The sequence below is a fragment of the Engystomops pustulosus genome, chromosome 6 (genome assembly GCF_040894005.1).
Source record: "Engystomops pustulosus chromosome 6, aEngPut4.maternal, whole genome shotgun sequence".
NCBI classification, from domain to species: Eukaryota; Metazoa; Chordata; class Amphibia; order Anura; family Leptodactylidae; genus Engystomops; species Engystomops pustulosus.
Window position 1 is genome coordinate 45,796,135 of NC_092416.1, and position 19,009 is coordinate 45,815,143.

The 19,009-nt window shown below is 42.1% G+C and overlaps 1 protein-coding gene across 2 annotated transcripts; it reads left to right on the forward strand.

Annotated features, from left to right (window-relative positions):
* Positions 1 to 4,145: 4,145 nt before the first annotated feature.
* On the forward strand, positions 4,146 to 17,840 carry PERM1 (PPARGC1 and ESRR induced regulator, muscle 1). Of its 2 annotated transcripts, XM_072155909.1 has the most exons (4): positions 4,148 to 4,365; positions 11,710 to 13,689; positions 13,773 to 13,889; positions 17,278 to 17,840. In XM_072155909.1, exons 2-4 carry the CDS (start codon positions 11,712 to 11,714, stop codon positions 17,379 to 17,381), a joined length of 2,199 nt encoding a protein of 732 aa, XP_072012010.1. In that variant the 5' UTR covers positions 4,148 to 4,365; positions 11,710 to 11,711; the 3' UTR covers positions 17,382 to 17,840. The 2 variants fall into 2 exon arrangements, with proteins under 2 accessions (XP_072012011.1, XP_072012010.1); XM_072155910.1 differs by lacking the exon at positions 13,773 to 13,889 and having other exon boundaries at positions 4,146 to 4,365.
* The last annotated feature ends 1,169 nt before the right edge of the window (positions 17,841 to 19,009 follow it).

The following is a 19,009-nucleotide window of genomic DNA, read 5'->3' on the forward strand; positions in this document are numbered from 1 at the left end:
TGTTAATAAAGAATTAGAGAATAATAACAATAATTCTTTATTATTTATATAGCGCACACAAATTATGCAGCGCTGCACAAAGCACGACAAATTGGTCCCTGTCCCCATGGGGCTCACAATCTAAACAACCTATCAGTATGTTTTGGAGTGTGGGAGGAAACTGGAGTACCCGGAGGAAACCCACACAAACACAGAGAGAACATACAAACTCTCTGCAGATGTTGACCTGGGTGGGACATGAACCCAGGACTCCAGTGCTGCAAAGCAGAATTGCTACCCACTCAGCCACCGTGCCACCATGTATTATTTTGTTATCCTGAGTATATTTAAGAATCTTGCCTTTGTGGAAAACCCCTTTAAATGTAACAACCACTATTTAAAAATTAGTGCAGTCTGTACTATGTGCGGTTTGCCTGTGGAGTGGACGGAGTGTGGCAGATTCATCAAAACTGGCGCACAGAAGTAGGGCAGAGCTAAGACAACGTTTGAGTTCTTATTGTACGTGTCAACAAACCAGAAAGATACTTATGTGCATGCGTACAAAACAAGACTGGAATCCAAGTGAGTATGTGCACATGCACTTATTGTACAGTGAAAAGTACAGGCAGTCCCCGGGTTACATACAAGATAGGGTCTGTAGGTTTGTTCTTAAGTTGAATTTGTATGTAAGTCTGAACTGTATATTTTATCATTCTAATCCCAGCCAGAATTTTTTTGGTCTCTGTGACAATTGGATTTTAAAATGTTGGGTTGTCATCAGAACCAGGATTAACAATAAATCTTCATTACAGACACCTGTGATAACTGTTATAGCTGATTATTGTAGCCTAGGACTAAAGTACAATAAATTACCAATATCCAGAGGTCCGTTTGTAACTAGGGGTCGTCTGTAAGTCGGGTGTTCTTAAGTAGGGGACCGCCTGTATATCAATAAAGTAAGAACATGCACAAGCTTTATATATATATATGTTGACATATCTACTTTGATTTAATGGATGAGTCATTCATGCTGCACCTGATATGCATCTGATCTGGGGGGGAGTTTGGTATATATATATATATATATATATATATATATATATATATATATATATATATTTGTGTTGCATATTCCGCACCCCTGAGGAAGCCTGTGTGGACTCTGTAACCGACCTTAACCTTTGTAGGTATTGTTCTGTGTCTGTCAACTGTTGTATGCATTGTATGTATTTGGGAGCCTATAAGTATCTTATAACAGATTTTGTTTTGATTAAATTAGATGAATTGAATTGGACAATACTGATAAGAGCATCTTTTTTTCTTATTCTGGTTTATATTATCTGGTACTGTGCCATCACTATGTGCAGTATCCTTGTGCTGTAACTTCATGATGCAAAAGAAAGTGTATTTCTGTGCATATATCAGTTAGCGAACCATTTTTTAACCATGAAATTAAAAAAAAAAAATTACACAGATTTACACCTCGTTTTCTGGTCCCCTAAATGTGAGTGTTTAAGATAATGTTTTGCATTTTCTACTTTTGACAGCAGGTGGCAGCACATGACCACACACAGACTCAGGACCTTCATGAGGGCATAAATAGTAAAGTACAGTGTTAGGCTACATTCACACTACAGTATGGGGGCTCACGGCCCTTCTATGGGCTTCTATGGGCTCACTGCCCTGTACGGGAGCGGTACGGTGCAACACATGTGCGGCACCGTACCGCTCCGTAGCCCGGGGAAAGATAGGACATGTCCTATCTTTCCCCGTATTACGGCGCCGTGCGCCATTACTTTCTATGGAGAGGGGCGGGGGTGAGCTGCGCTCACCTCCTCCTCATCTCCCCGTGCTGCCGTGTGCCCGCCGTACTACGGTGCAGCGGACTCACGGCAGTGTGAATTTAGCCTTAGTTTAACAGGTTTACAGCCTTATCGGTGCCAGAAGCAGCCCTGTATGGAGATACCTCTCCCCATACAGCCCAACCGCACCACAATAATGATAATTCTTTATTTTTATAGCGCCTACAGATTACACAGCGCTGCACAAAACTTCCAAATCAGTCCCTGTCCACATGGGGCTCACAATCTAATCAACCTACCAGTTTTGGAGTGTGGGAGGAAATCGGAAGACCCGAAGGAAACCCACGCAAACACGGAGAGAACATACAAACTCTTGCACATGTTGTCCTGGATGGGAATTGAACCCAGGACCCCAGGGCTGCAACGCTGTGATGCTAACCACTGAGCCCACAATGTACTGTACCGGCATGGTGGGCATAGGGATTAAATACTAGGAGAATTAACATGCATTTACCACAGCCAGAACATACCATGTATTGGCATCCTTATACCACAACAATTTATATTTCTCCCTGTGAAGTTCATGCTTAACCACAATTTTGCCGTTGATCTTAACCGTAACATTCAATACAATGACCAGTGGATCAGCATTTATTCTTAATTGATAGTTAAAGACATAGTTGGAAATCTGACCTGGAGATAAACATCTGCAACATCCCCCACCGGGGCCTAGCCCTTGAGGTGCGGCCTGGAGACAGCCGGGGCCCGCGGTACCGGAGTGGCTGGCGGTTGCGGCCTAAGCACGCTATTGTCACGGTGCTTGGTACGGGGGGAACCGGAGGGCTGTCCTACAGCCTGGCAGGTCTCCAGCAGGGTGGTGTTGGCAAGAAATGATGAGGGAGAGGCTGCTATAGCGGATCTCCCTGGGGCAACCCCTTAATGCCCCGAGTGTGAGTCTCTGGGTGATGGACAGGGTGCCGGTGATGAAGGCAGCCGTATTAGCAGGGACCAGACGGAGACAGAAGTTGAAGAAAACAACTTACAGTTCTTTATTTGAACCGGCAGGAACCGCAGCAACGTGCCTTTAACAGGTAGATGGAGTGCTGAGATGTGAGTTGGAGGGAGCCTCAGGAGATAGTTCACCAGCCTGGATGTAGAGGGCAGGCTGGGAGGCAGCTGTGTCCTGGAAGGAAGCTTCAGCTTGTTCCTGGATCTCTTCAGGTATCACCTTTAATGGTAAGATGATACCCCTTTTCCTCACTACACTAACTCTAGTCTGATGCTCCACTCTTCAGAGGCAGGGGCTAGGCTCTTCCTGCTCTGGTATGGGCTAGACTGAGATTACTCACTCACTCACTGATCTCTAGGATTCCACACTAGAATAATCATCCAGAACATTCCTGGCCAGGGAGTTTTATTACCTCCCTTTGGTCAGGTGGTGGCTGCTCCTCCAATCACATCTCAGCTTACAGAGCACAGGATGTAACACAGATCATTGGACAATAGCATCTTGCATCATACAAAATACTTAACCTCTGCCTTGCCAGGCAGGATTCATCACTGCAATATCCCCTATGTCCTATCAGGACCATGTAGTGTGATGTGGGTACATGCAGGTGGGACGTATTCGCAAACACTACCTCGCCATTGCATCGGCGAGGGTGTTGCACATCCAATTCCCACTTTTTTATTTAGTTGCCTGCATCTTTGATTCTGTAGATCACACATCCAGAACCCTGGTGCATCCTAAAAGATGAGATTCTTATCTTTAATATCACATCAGCATGTTTGTGGTTACTATAGAACAAAAGATAGGGGCATCTGAGCTGATGCTCCCCCTGTAGCTTCTAAACTTGACTCATTTCAGACAAAAAGTGACTCATTTAAGGATCTTATAGTTGTTAGTCATAAATAACTATTGATGGCCCATCCACAGCATAGCCTATTAAAACTTGATTTTAGGAGGCTGATCGCAGGCCTTAACTGTTTGGTATCATGTAAACCTGAGCTCCTGACTTTGTATCACTGTAACAGCCAGTGCCATCTACAGCTGTCGCTATCTTTGAAAGTGAATGAGAGACGGTAGGTGTAGTTACAGCTTCCGGCCACAACAGAGACACTGAGCCAATTACTTCCAAGTGCTGCCCTTCCCCAGAGGATAGAACATTCATTGTTATGTTAAATTTGACCTGTTTGGGATGAAATTACCCTTTAAAAGATAATTATATTGATCATTCTCTGTTTTATGCAGTTTTGTTAACATGGTGTTATAGATTAAAAGTTGTTGTAAAGTTCATACTTGGTTGGGCAATAGGTCTTTAAATTTGCAGCCCACCCCTTGACAGCTCCATGAGATAAGTTGTGCGTGGCTTGTGTGAGCACCGTCCATGGTCACTATTTTTAGATGTGCATTCACAGAGTGTTTGGGTCCCGTGCTTCGCAGCAGGAGCGAGGGCCTATTTTCAGCACCTGAATAGACATGACGGTCTTGACAGGTAACCCAGCTGCACGTAGCCTGGTGGGCTAGTGGGCTAGTAGAGTCACTTCCAGAAGGGACTGCTTCCTGTATGTGGACGACTTCAAGGTAAGGAGCAGTAACGTGGTCTGGAGAAAGTGCTCATGTAATACTAGAACATGTTTTTAGTTACACTCATCGACATTGAGGTGGGGGAACGTAAGAAGTTTCAATGCGTCTTCATGGAAAGAACAGAGAGAAGGGAGACATCCAGGGGCGGACTGGGAATTTAAAACGGCCCTGGAAAAAACTATAAAAGTGGCCCCATTTTATGGGCGGAGTCAAAACAAGTGGGTGTGGTCATATAATGTGGGTGGGGTTATAACAGACAAATTGTTGGTAGATGGCCTTAATGCAAAACAAGAACATGTTTTGCTAGTAAGTGAATCTAATGTGCAAAGAATGTGACCTGTCGATCAGTAAATGATGCAAACACACGACCCGATAAGCCTTATATACCTTTCCCCTGTGCCATACATGTACAATTCAGAGATATAATATATTGATACTGCCTCCTATGTACAAGAATAATGCTGCAATAACACATTTAGAATAACCCATTCAATCCTGCCTTCTGTATACAAAATAAAACTACTACAATACCTTCTCCCATATACAAGCCAACTACTATAATACTGCCCCTATGTACAAGAATATAACTACTATAATACTGCCCCCTACGTACAAGAATATAACTACTATAATACTGCCCCCTATGTACAGGAATATAACTACTATAATACTGCCTCCTATGTACAAGAATATAACTACTATAATACTGCCCCCTATGTACAAGAATATAACTACTATAATACTGCCCCCTATGTACAAGAATATAACTACTATAATACTGCCCCCTATGTACAGGAATATAACTACTATAATACTGCCCCCTATGTACAGGAATATAACTACTATAATACTGCCCCCTATGTACAAGAATATAACTACTATAATACTGCCCCCTATGTACAAGAATATAACTACTATAATACTGCCCCCCTATGTACAAGAATATAACTACTATAATACTGCCCCCTATGTACAAGAATATAACTACTATAATACTGCCCCCTATGTACAAGAATATAACTACTATAATACTGCCCCCTATGTACAGGAATATAACTACTATAATACTGCCCCCTATGTACAAGAATATAACTACTATAATACTGCCCCTATGTACAGGAATATAACTACTATAATACTCCCCCTATGTACAAGAATATAACTACTATAATACTGCCCCCTATGTACAAGAATATAACTACTATAATACTGCCCCCTATGTACAAGAATATAACTACTATAATACTGCCCCCTATGTACAAGAATATAACTACTATAATACTGCCCCCTATGTACAAGAATATAACTACTATAATACTACCCCCTATGTACAGGAATATAACTACTATAATACTGCCCCCTATGTACAGGAATATAACTACTATAATACTGCCCCCTATGTACAAGAATATAACTACTATAATACTGCCCCCTATGTACAAGAATATAACTACTATAATACTGCCCCTATGTACAAGAATATAACTACTATAATACTGCCCCCTATGTACAAGAATATAACTACTATAATACTGCCCCCTATGTACAAGAATATAACTACTATAATACTGCCCCTATGTACAAAAATATAACTACTATAATACTGCCCCCTATGTACAAGAATATAACTACTATAATACTGCCCCCTATGTACAGGAATATAACTACTATAATACTGCCCCCTATGTACAGGAATATAACTACTATAATACTGCCCCCTATGTACAGGAATATAACTACTATAATACTGCCCCCTATGTACAAGAATATAACTACTATAATACTGCCCCCTATGTACAGGAATATAACTACTATAATACTGCCCCCTATATACAAGAATATAACTACTATAATACTGCCCCCAATGTACAGGAATATAACTACTATAATACTGCCCCCTATGTACAAGAATATAACTACTAAAATACTGCCCCTATGTACAGGAATATAACTACTATAATACTGCCCCCTATGTACAGGAATATAACTACTATAATACTGCTCCCTATGTACAAGAATATAACTACTATAATACTGCCCCCTATGTACAGGAATATAACTACTATAATACTGCCCCCAATGTACAGGAATATAACTACTAAAATACTGCCCCTATGTACAGGAATATAACTACTATAATACTGCCCCCTATGTACAAGAATATAACTACTAAAATACTGCCCCTATGTACAGGAATATAACTACTATAATACTGCCCCCTATGTACAGGAATATAACTACTATAATACTGCTCCCTATGTACAAGAATATAACTACTATAATACTGCCCCCTATGTACAGGAATATAACTACTATAATACTGCCCCCAATGTACAGGAATATAACTACTAAAATACTGCCCCTATGTACAGGAATATAACTACTATAATACTGCCCCCTATGTACAGGAATATAACTACTATAATACTACATATATACACAGAAGCGAACATGCAAAAAATCAGTATGTATCATATGCAGCTACAGAAAACACATGAGATCCTCACCTTTTGCATCCAGTGACATCAGGTGACGTCTCCTCGGATTGTTCTCGTTCCTCATCTTCTCCATTAGTTCCACCATCTCCTTGTCTCTTCCTCCAGGTACACAGCTTTCCTGCAGAGTTTACCAAACAGACGTCTTATGTTCTGCACTTTCCCATTGTCCCTTCTTCTGCTACCACCAATACTGTGCCCCAAAGAATATTAGTACCACACAAATAGTGCCCCATAATGTAACTGTAATGGTAAGGATAATTTATTTCTTCTATTCTCTCCTGAAACCTCCTTTACCCCCCCCCCCCCCACCCCAGTATTGATAGAGCTCCGACTATAACCCAGGTGTAATAATAATGGCCCCAGCATACCCCCGTCATAAAATTAATGCCCCAAGCCTGCCCCAGACATAGAATTAATGGCCCCATCCCACCCCAGAAAAAGAATTAATGGCTCCAGCCTGCCCCAGACATAGAATTTATGCCCCCAACCTACCCCAGACATAGAATTTATGCCCCCAACCTACCCAAAACATAGAGTTTATACTCCCAGCCTACCCCAGATATAGATTAATGCCCCCTGCCAGCCCCAGATATAGAATAATGCCCCCCCGCCCCAGACATATAATTTATGCCCCCTGCCAGCCCTAATGCCCCCTCCCGCCCCAGACATATAATTTATGCCCCCCTGCCCCAGACATATAATTTATGCCCCCCTGCCAGCCCTAATGCCACCTCCCGCCCCAGACATATAATTTATGCCCCCCTGCCCCAGACATATAATTTATGCCCCCTGCCAGCCCTAATGCCCCCCCCCGCCCCAGACATATAATTTATGCCCCCTGCCAGCTCTAATGACCCCCCCCCACCCCAGACATATAATTTATGCCCCCTGCCAGCTCTAATGACCCCCCCCCGCCCCAGACATATAATTTATGCCCCCTGCCAGCTCTAATGACCCCCCCCCCCCGATATATAATTTATGCCCCCCTGCCCCAGACATATAATTTATGCCCCCTGCCAGCCCTAATGCCCCCCCACCCCGGACATATAATTTATGCCCCCTGCCAGCCCTAATGCCCCCCCCCCGTACCAGACATATAATTAATGCCCCCCTGCCCCAGACATATAATTTATGCCCCCTGCCAGCCCTAATGCCCCCCCACCCCGGACATATAATTTATGCCCCCTGCCAGCCCTAATGCCCCCCCCCCGTACCAGACATATAATTAATGCCCCCCTGCCCCAGATATATAATTTATGCCCCCCTGCCCCAGACATATAATTTATGCCCCCTGCCAGCCCTAATGCCCCCCCACCCCAGACATATAATTTATGTCCCCTGCCAGCCCTAATGCACCCCCCGCCCCAGACATAATTATTGCCCCATTCTATCATTAAAAAAAAACAAAAAAAACATCATACTCACCTCTTTGGAGCAGGTTTCTTCGGTGGCTTCCTCGGTCTTCGGTGGCTTGGTGTAGAGGCGCGGGATTAGTGACGTCACTGCTTCGCGTCTCCACACCAAGCCGCGGAGCTGCAGGGAGGGCCGGACAGCTGACAGGGTAAGTGTCAGCCTCCTCCACGCTACACAGGTCGCGCAATGACGTCAATTGCGCGACCTGTGTAGCTGCGGGTGTACACAGACGCAGAAGCAGCGGTGCTGCGCTGCGTCTGTGTACTAATCAATAGTACCGGCATCGTACGATCGTACGATGCCGGTACTATAGATTATGTTAAAAGTTGTAAGGAGGGAGTGCGGACCGGCCCCGCACCAGCTCCGGACCGGCCCAGGACCGACCGGCCCACCGGGAAAATTCCCGGTGGGTACAATGGCCAGTCCGCCCCTGGAGACATTATATAGTTATATAGTTAACTTCCAAAAGCTAGAATCCCCCCTAATTGTATAGTTCTTTATTCCTGTGCTTCTACATATGAGCTTAAAAATGAAAGTAGTCTTCAAATCAGTCTAAATGTATCCTGTCCCTATCAAGGTCCTTGAGATTGACTTCTAGTAAAGTCTTAATGACATTAGAAGATGGAGTTCCCCTTTAAGTATATACATAGAACAGTACACGGAAGAACATGTTTGGAGGTAGAGTCATATAACTTTCTTAACTTTGTCATGTATTAGTCGGAACATTGTACACATCTTGTAAGGAGCCAACGGTGACGTTTCCAAGGTCATTTAGGATTCTTCTTATTTATTTGTATAATATTGACTATGAGCCAAGTCACCGGGGGCAATTCCGCGATTGGAATATAATTGTCGCCTATGATAAAATTATTCTATGTTGCAGAATAGGACAGCAGATCCACAATATATGTAATTATTTTTCTAGGAAAAAGTTTCCAAACACAGACATACATTGTGATGGAGGGTAGCTCCGGGCTAGAACGGTTTTGGGTATCTGAATAGTGGTGGGCTCTTTTCATGATCACCTCCAGCTGACCTTGCATTTGCCTAGACAGGAGCCTATATTTCAGGTTTATCTATGAGACATGACATAATGTATGTAAAATGACACATGTGAGACGGCGGCATTGTTATACAGGTGTTACGGATGCACTTGGGTTTGCACATAAATGTTATTCCTAGCAAATCTAAACATAGATATATCATTACAAAAATCATAAAAATACCAATTTAATATGTCATATATAGAGGGGGGACCTAATCTTTCTGCTGCCTGCTGTGATCTATACAATGGCGCCCCCCTTTGCTTCATCCAGTAGTAATATATCAGGTTATTTTTTTAAGTAAGCAGGTTCTCCCCATGCTGACATCGGATTTGGAGAGATATTTCAGTTCCTGCTTTGTAGCAGGTAACTGTGGCCCTAATGCCGCCCTCTGTCTTGCTGCAGGTGGCGCTGCCTAAGGCAAGAGGCTCAACATGGCTGGTTTTCTATATATGCCCAGAAAGTTAGTGCCACACAGTAATGAGATAAACAGCTAAGCAGCATGCTGGGAGATCTCTGGAGTTTTAAAACTTTCCAAACAACACACTTATATAACCATACCAAAACAATGTTTTAATAAAAAAAAACTATGTCACATGATCCACATAGAATTGTTTGATGTCAGTATTTTTTTTTTAATTTACATTTTTGAGCCAAACATTGTTTACATTTTAAACTTGGGGATGTTCTTATGTCAATGTTATTGTCTCAAACATGAGACTTTTTATGCTGCAGAGAATTCACAGTCATATTTACTGCACACCTAGCTGACATACAACAGCCAAAATAAATGAAAAATCCCCCCATAGTGTCCAAATAAAGTGTTATACAGTATTTAAATCAACGGTACATACAGTGTCCACATAAGATAAAAATCATAAAATATATAGATAAACAGTACATACAGTGTCCACATAAAAAAAATCATTAAAGGGAACCTGTCATCGCCTTATACCCCCAAAGCCCACCAATAGTTCTTTCTTATATGTTATGAATGTCCCTTGGGGGTCCATCAGGCATATTTGTACATGCCAGCACTCCTGAAAAATCCTCTTTTGTACTTATGTTAAACATCCACCTCCTGACCACCGTATGCTCCGCCCACTCCAAGTATGATGCGTGCAAGTCCTGCCTCCTAATGCCCACCCCAGGGGCGTAACTAGGAGAGGCTGGGCCCCATAGCACATTTCTGAATGAGGCCCCCTTTCCCCCTTAAACAAAAATCAATCTGGCGGCCCACCCTTCAGTATCCTCACGGAAATATACTCTAGCAGCCTTCAAATTGTGTTGTTTTCTGATGTACCTCTGGAGTTCAGTATTGGGTTGAGAGAGGGCCCACCGGAGGATCCTCTGGTACTCTGGTGGGCCAGTCTGACACTGCATATATACACTACCATATACACCCATGCAGCTTACATACAGTATCCAGATAAATCGTTTGGCTACATGCACGCAAACGTAGGCCAGGTGGACATACGGGACGCACGCAGGAGAGGGGGAGGGGTAAGCACTGCGCACCACTCCCCTCTCCATAGAGATGCATGGCACGCAGACGTAAGTGGCACCATACCGCCGCCAGGAGCCTATTGCCATGTATGGGGACATATATGCGGCCTTGATATATGGGTCCCCATGACAGCAATGTAAATGTAGCCTTATACAGTATCCCAATAAATAGTACAGTAATAGTAATACAGTATCCAGATAAAGTGTTACACAGTATCTATATCTAAACAGTACATCCAGTGTCCAGATAAATCATACACTATCTAGATACAGATACAGGATTAGATACATCCCCTTGGTTTGCTGATCCTTGACAATGGTCCAGGATTTCCCTGTTGTTGTCCTCACTTTCTCGTAGAAGGTGTGGTTTTGTTGAATCATACACAAGAAGTCTTAAAATATATCTTCATGTTTCTAAACTTTTTTGACAATAATCAGCAGAAAAAGACTCCTTTTGCCAAGAGTGGCTCCTAAAGGGAGGATACGTATGACTGAAAGGATTGTTCTCTCATTTTGGATCAATTCCTGGTCTCAACTAAAACAACACCATATAACAAATTAAACAAATGCCTGAATGGTAATTATAATCCATCACAAGCATTAAATAAATGCATAACTACCATCATTATTAGCAATCATAAAAACATCAGAAAATCCCATTAAAAAATTCATAGCAATATATTGAATTCCCTGTATACTTTATGTCTATAAGAGGCTTATGATGTTATCTGCTCATCCTGAGCCAACTGTTTCATAAAAGATGTAACTCTTCATAGTGGGACTATATGATTTGAATGCACTGCCATGGTTCAGCACCATTGGTTTTTCCCAATACTTTTACCTCTTTGCTAACATTTCTGCTGTATATTTCCCATTTACAGCTATGGATAACTTTGAATATAGTATTCAGATCAATGACCGTGACTGGGAGGAATTTTACTCTACGGCTGAGGAATGTGGCTTAATGCAAGTGTCCCTGGCCACAGAGGAACTCTGGTTGAGTGACTCCGAACAAGAAGATACCACCAAATGCACATTATCCAACAAGTCTAAACTCATTCGCATCAGCTTGTGCCCACCACCAAAAGAGGAATGTCCCACACTAATGCCCTCCGAACCACGTCCGTCTCAATTTGTTCAGACAAGCAACAGGTGGCTAGATCCTAATGAAGACATACTATCAGGTAGTGAAGATGAAGAGGAGTTTGGATCCGTCTCCAGATTTCTTTGCCAAAAGGAGCAAATGCACCAGAAGAAGGAGTCAGAAGTAAGGATAGACATTCCACTTTCAGTAGACCATAGCGTAATCAACCCAAATAAGGAACATTTGAGGATCAATTTAGCAGGGGAAGGTTTAGTTGAATACATGAGGACTCTGAACCATGACAGACATGATACATATCAAGAAGACTCCCAACAACATATGGATAAAACCTCAATGGAAAGAATTAATGAAACACAGGTGGATTTAGGACTCCCTGTTATTGAACCTACAGGACCTGTACAGCTGGATGATAATCCAAGCCACAATGACAACTCCACTGACCATAATAACCTACCATATTGTGCACACATGACTGAGAGTAGCTCTTCTGTAATTGATCATGTTCAAGATATTAACATTCCCGATGTACATAGAAGTGAAGATGAAACAATAAGTAATATGTTGCCTTCAAGACAAGAGGCTACTTTGTCAGAATGCCTCAGTAAAGACAATGATTTACATATGGAAGATCAGATGTTTGATGGTCAAAAAAGTCTTGAGGAACCTATTTCCTCCAAGCTTAATGGACTTGTGTATTACACAATGGAATATGATACCCCGGACAATAGTTGTGAGGTTGCACCAGAAATCAGTGTAAATTCCTCAGCCGTGGAGCAAAATGTCCCAACCTCAACTATGAAAGAGTTACATATTTTCCCGTCAGATAGCATAAACTATGAAGTCATGGCCACATCAAACACACATGATCCTGCAGACCATTCCACCATCACACACAGCCTACTACCTGATAATACTACTGTAAGGGCTTGGAGAAATGTGTTCCCACCGGCTGAAACAATGAATACAGTCCTAACCTTACCTGAAATGTATGACTTTTTCTTTGATGATGTTTCAGACACAGTATTTCTTGAGGCAGAATCAAACATGGCAAGTCAAGATGGAACTGAGTACACCAAACAGATGCAAGATGTCCCAACCTCAACTATTGAAGAGTTGTCAGAAAGCCCAAACTATGAAGTCACGCCTACAGCAAACACACACAACTCTGTAGACCATACACCCTCCGCACATAGCCAAGTCCCTGTTCATACCACCATACGTGCTTGGAGAAATCCAACACCACTAAGTCAACCATCATCATCTTCCTATATGAAGGCACATCTGACCTTACCTGAAATGTATGACTTTTTCTTTGATGATGTTTCAAACACAGTATTTGACAAGACAGAATCAAACATGGAAAGTAAAGAAGGGATTGTGTATACCCCGGAGATGTATGAATATTTTTTTCTCGAGGATGAGGAGCAAAAAAAAGCCAAAAGCCAAGATAGCAACACAAGCCAAGAAACAAGTACAGACTTGGCTTTAGCTTCCTCCTCCTCAGTGATTGCTTCTTGGCCTGAGGCCTGTGAGTTCTTCTTTGCTGATGGGCCTCAGTTTGGAAATAGGGAGGGCATCATAGTCAGGGTACCATCTTCCCAAGCACAAAGTGCTGCAGATTTTATCCAGTCCTTAGTCCCTGAAGGACTTAAAGGGTACACAGTAAGGCGAGCACGTCATCAGAGGGGCCTAACTGGTAGTGTCATTCCTCAAGACCCTCACAGTACATCTGAAGAATCAAATGTATCAATATCAGGTAATAGTTGGACTAAAATGAGATTAACCGAGCTCTGAAAAGTGCAGGAAACAATAACGCTTTGCTTTAATATTTGTTTGCAGGCTCTATTGCTCCATGTTTATCCCCCAGCAGACGCAATGCATGCCTGGTATTCCTTGCCTTTGCATCTTGGGCTGTGAAATCTTCAGACTTGCAGTCTTCTGAAGGATGGAAAACAGGTGTGTCCTATATTTCTACTTAGGTTTGTAAAAGTATTGCATACCAGTGCAACACACTATAAATTTTCTTTAAAAAAAAAAGTACCTCTTTATGGTGTGTATTATAGTCACCTATATAATCTAACCAAAAAGTCTTTGCTATGTCTTTACCCAATTTACTGATCAAGGGGTTAGTCCAAGGTTTAGTGTCATCCCTTATCTGAATGGAGCAGCAGGTTGAGCATTCGCACAATTTATTTCGTTTTGCCTGGAAAGTCCCTTTAATTACTGTTCATAAATTCTAGTTTTGTATATATACCAAACTCTGGTGCATTTTTTGCACAAAAATTTGCAGGTTGTTTCAATATACAAGTATTTTTAAAAGGGATTACTTGCAGATTCCAGCAAGTAATTGATATTGTTTGTGTAATGAAAAGTTCCAGAGACTTCCAATACACTTCTTGTATCAATTTTCATGGTTTCCAAGATCTCCGCTTGTTGTCATGCAGCAGGAAGCTTCTAGGTTTACTTCCTGTTGATAAACATTGGTCCCTGGTCATGTGATATCACACAGGTACAAGGCTCGTTATAATACACAGTGTAATCAAAGCTGTGTGATGTCGTGCACCTGTGTGACATCACATGACAATGGAAGTACAGGAAATAAACATAGAAGCTTCCTATAGAATGGCAACAAGCAGAGATCTAGATCTAATATTTTTTCATTACACAAACAACATTCATTATTTGCTCTAGCGTGCTTAAAGTGGATAACCCCTTTAAGTTAAGCTGCTGAAAAGAACAAATGTCTGATGCATTTTGCATACAGGAAGAAAATGTTATGATTTAGAGTGCACCAGATTGGTGTATAAATTTGGCAACCTGAAGCCAGTATAAAAGAGTACAAAGGTGTCTAAAGATGCAGCACATTTACCACACAGCATGGCCACTCTGTTAAAGGACATCTACCATCAGATTTACTGACGGTGGATGTCCCAAACTAACTTTCTTGTTATGTCTGCCAGGGGATGGATGTTGCTTTTTGTATGATCGGGAACGGACAGATTCTCTTAAAAAAGCCTTGTTAAAAACATTCAAAAGTGCTGGAGGCTATGTATCCAAGAAGACTGTTGTATATTTGTTCCCCCTTGCTATGTTTTGCCCGTCCTATAAGGCATCTTTTTGCTTATTGATCAATAAAGTTTTGTTGAAAATAATCCAAGTTACGTCACCGGAGCGCCTCTCAGCTCTGCCGCCTGATAATATTTGCACGCCCTCTCCATGTTCATTGCAGACGGAGGGGGCGTACATATAGTATCAGGCGGCAGAGCCGGAGCGTTTCCGGTTCATTTGAATATTCTTTTAAAGTCTTATTAAGAGAATCTATTCATCCCCTGGCAGACATAACAAGCAAGTAAGTTTGTAAATCTGATGGTAGATGTCCTTTAAATTGTGTGTACTTTCATGGATTAATCCTCTGCTTTGGCTTGCAACTTTTAATAACATTGATATTATTACTATTATCTACATAACAAGCAGAAACTAACATTACAGGAGAATGATGTGGACCTCTATGGTTACCTTCAATCTCCAAGTGTTAGGAGCTTTCATGGACAGCTATAAACAAATAATAATTTCAATACAGCAGCGCCTGTGGGGTGTTCCCTAGCACTGGTCACATTTTATCTACTGTCTGTATCTCACATGAACTAGCACATCTTCTGGTCTGTTTTCTCCCTTCTCCATTTCTGCTACTATGTCAAAATATAATGACAAGGGATTCTGTAGTTTGTTCCCCTTCTCCCTTGTGTTAAAATGATATATAGAGACTGAGAGAAATGTTTTTCTCAAGATCATGTCTTTTATCTATTGACACTTATAGACTTGGGAGAGTAAAAACTGAGCAGTGAGTGAGTGTTAAACACAGAGGGGAGGGAGGCAGCAGGATTGAGCTTTATCAGACTGAGCTGTCTGATGTGAGATAGGAATGGAGTGACTGAGGGAGGGAATGAACTGTGTAACACTGAGCTGTCTGATGTGAGATAGGAATGGAGTGACTGAGGGAGGGAATAAACTGTGTAACACTGAGCTGTCTGATGTGAGATAGGAATGGAGTGACTGAGGGAGGGAATAAACTGTGTAACACTGAGCTGTCTGATGTGAGATAGGAATGGAGTGACTGAGGGAGGGAATAAACTGTGTAACACTGAGCTGTCTGATGTGAGATTGGAATGGAGTGACTGAGGGAGAGAATAAACTGTGTAACACTGAGCTGTCTGATGTGAGATAGGAATGGAGTGACTGAGGGAGGGAATAAACTGTGTAACACTGAGCTGTCTGATGTGAGGTAGGAATGGAGTGACTGAGGGAGAGAATAAACTGTGTAACACTGAGCTGTCTGATGTGAGATAGGAATGGAGTAACTGAGGGAGGGAATAAACTGTGTAACACTGAGCTGTCTGATGTGAGATAGGAATGGAGTGACTGAGGGAAGGAATAAACTGTGTAACACTGAGCTGTCTGATGTGAGATAGGAATGGAGTGACTGAGGGAAGGAATAAACTGTGTAACACTGAGCTGTCTGATGTGAGAATGGATGGCATGGCTGAGCTTCAGTGAGCTTGGAGCTGAGACTAGTGCATGAGGGTAGAAAGGAAGTTCACCAGCTGGGTATTACTCGGGAGAGCTGTGCTGTGTGCTGTGTGTGTGTCCCTATACAAGCTAACACTGTGGTGACAACCGGGTGACTGTGTATGTATGAACACAACCCCAAACAGCAGTGGCGTAAATAGAAGCTGATGGGCCCCAGTGCAAAGACTATAATGTATGATTTATAGTAATAGTCTTCTCATATGGGAAAGTGACACCATAAGGGCCCTCTAAACCTCTTGGGCCCGGGTGGGACTGTAACCTCTGCACCCCCTCAAGTTACGCCCCTGCCAACAAGTAGCTTCTAGCGGTCAGTTTTTTCATAACTTTACAGAAGAAATAACGGTGGCATAGAGTTCTAAGCAAAGTCTTCTCTAGAATAGTTATGCTTATGTTAAGGAATCGGGCCTAGCAGGCAAGTTGATGGATCTTTGATCTAGTTTTCTTTGAGTAACAAGAGCTGCAATAGATAGGGGAAGCTTAATATTTATTTTATACATTAAAATATATTAAGAAACCTTGCATAGCAGGCCAAAACTTTTGACCCATGCCGGGGCTTGGTATGTCATTTACAAGATTTACAAAAAAGTTAAACCTTTTTTAGACAACCACCCAGAAAATTGTCTTTGGGAGGGAGGTGGTTTGCAGTCTACTCAACGATGACATGAATACATAATACATCAGTGGGGGCTCTTGGATACATACGTGTTTCTAATCCATTTACTGGACCTTAACCTTATGTCTCCATTGGATTTTCCAGCTCTACTGGCCAACATTGGCGCTGTGTCTGCCATTCAGTATCTACGGAGGCGAAGCAGAAGGACCTGGAGAGAATCTCCCCCAGAATCTGGAGATGAAACCTAAACTTCACAATAAGACCCTCATGATTAAGGAGAAAAGCAGTTTGGATGGGAAGGTCTCCAGATACTGTAGCTTCCATCTACTGATTCCCTGCAAGTGAAGCCAATATGAAGCTCACAGCTTCAGTGTTGAATGTATCCACGATGAGCATAATTCATTTCATAGCACCTGAGGCAAGAGGAAACATGAGTTGGTTAGTGGTGGACACATTCAGAAGGTTCTCAAGTATGTTTGCTGGAAATAGTATGTTGACTGCTGAGCTGACCAGGTTTGTCGTGTTCTTCAACTTCAAGACATTAGCATCTTCAGATATTTATGGACTTATTTAAGGGTTCTCAGAGCCAAGGACTGATACTTAAGGTCACAGTGGGAGATCAGTGGAAACACAAATGAGTTTTGTTGTGGGATTCTTCTGCCTTCAGTGTTGCTGTGATACATAATAAATTGTGTTTACTCCCCTCAGCACCTGAGCGGACAATACCTCATTGTATCTATGTGCATCCTATACTGTAGCTCTCGGCTCTCCGTGTGTTTTACCTGGAGTCGTAAATCAACACAGTAAATATGTAGCCTGCGGTGAAGCGACAGATGTAGCGGATGTATGATACAGCAAAATACCCTAGAGTTTAGGGTTGGTTGAGTTAAAGGAGTTCTTTGTATTAAGGGAGATCATAAGAGACAGAGATCTAGCTCCTGCTCAAGAAAATAGATCACCCCAGAGAACTCAGGGGTTATGTTTGTACTTAAGAGCAAGTTTCTTTCTCTGGATATGAAGTAGATATGAAAGGTTTGAAGAGAAATGGGCCAGAATTTCTTGCACATCCTAAGTGTCACATGTATTTAAGAGGTCGTCCCACCAACAAAAGTTATTGCCTATCCACAGGAGTCCAACTGCAGGACCCCTAAGTTAGGGGAAATGTTTTTACTAGAATTCCATCTTTTATGTGAAAATCGTGCCCTTTATCCAATAAAAAAAAAGTCTCCTCCAAAGTCACATGAAAATGAGAAGTCACTTTTTGCCTTCGATGAGTCACTTTTAGAGGCTGAAAGTTTTGTCACTTCACACACCACTATTTTCTGTTCTATATTAACTAGAAATTTGATGTTTTGGTGTCAGATGAAAGTCGAGAATCTCATATTTCATAAAGCATCAAGTTAGTGGTTCTTTGAGCTAAACACTTGGGCATACCAAGAAACGTGAGCTGCAGACAAAATCCAATTTTCTGTTGCTTTAACTGCCTGTAACTCTGGTTCTTATCTGAAGTGATGCTTCCGCCCCACCAGCCTCTAAAAGTGACTAATTTTCAGGTACTAAAGTACATATATTCATATAAGCCATAGTAGCATCTTGTGACAACCAACGTAATCACTATTTGAGGTATCTCACAACTGGCCATAACATTAAGATCTGAACCAGCTACCCTATACACATGCATATTTGGCTGTGCAGTGCATATGTCTTGAAAGGGAATCTAAGAGGTGTTTGGTGTTGCTGACCCCATTGCTACGTTCATCATCTATGGAATTTCTGGAAATAGAGTAGTAGAGCCCTTGAGGTTCAAGTGGTCAGACCCCTACTGACCAGCAGGTCATCTCCAATCTTCTAATATATGTTGGGTCAACCCAACGTC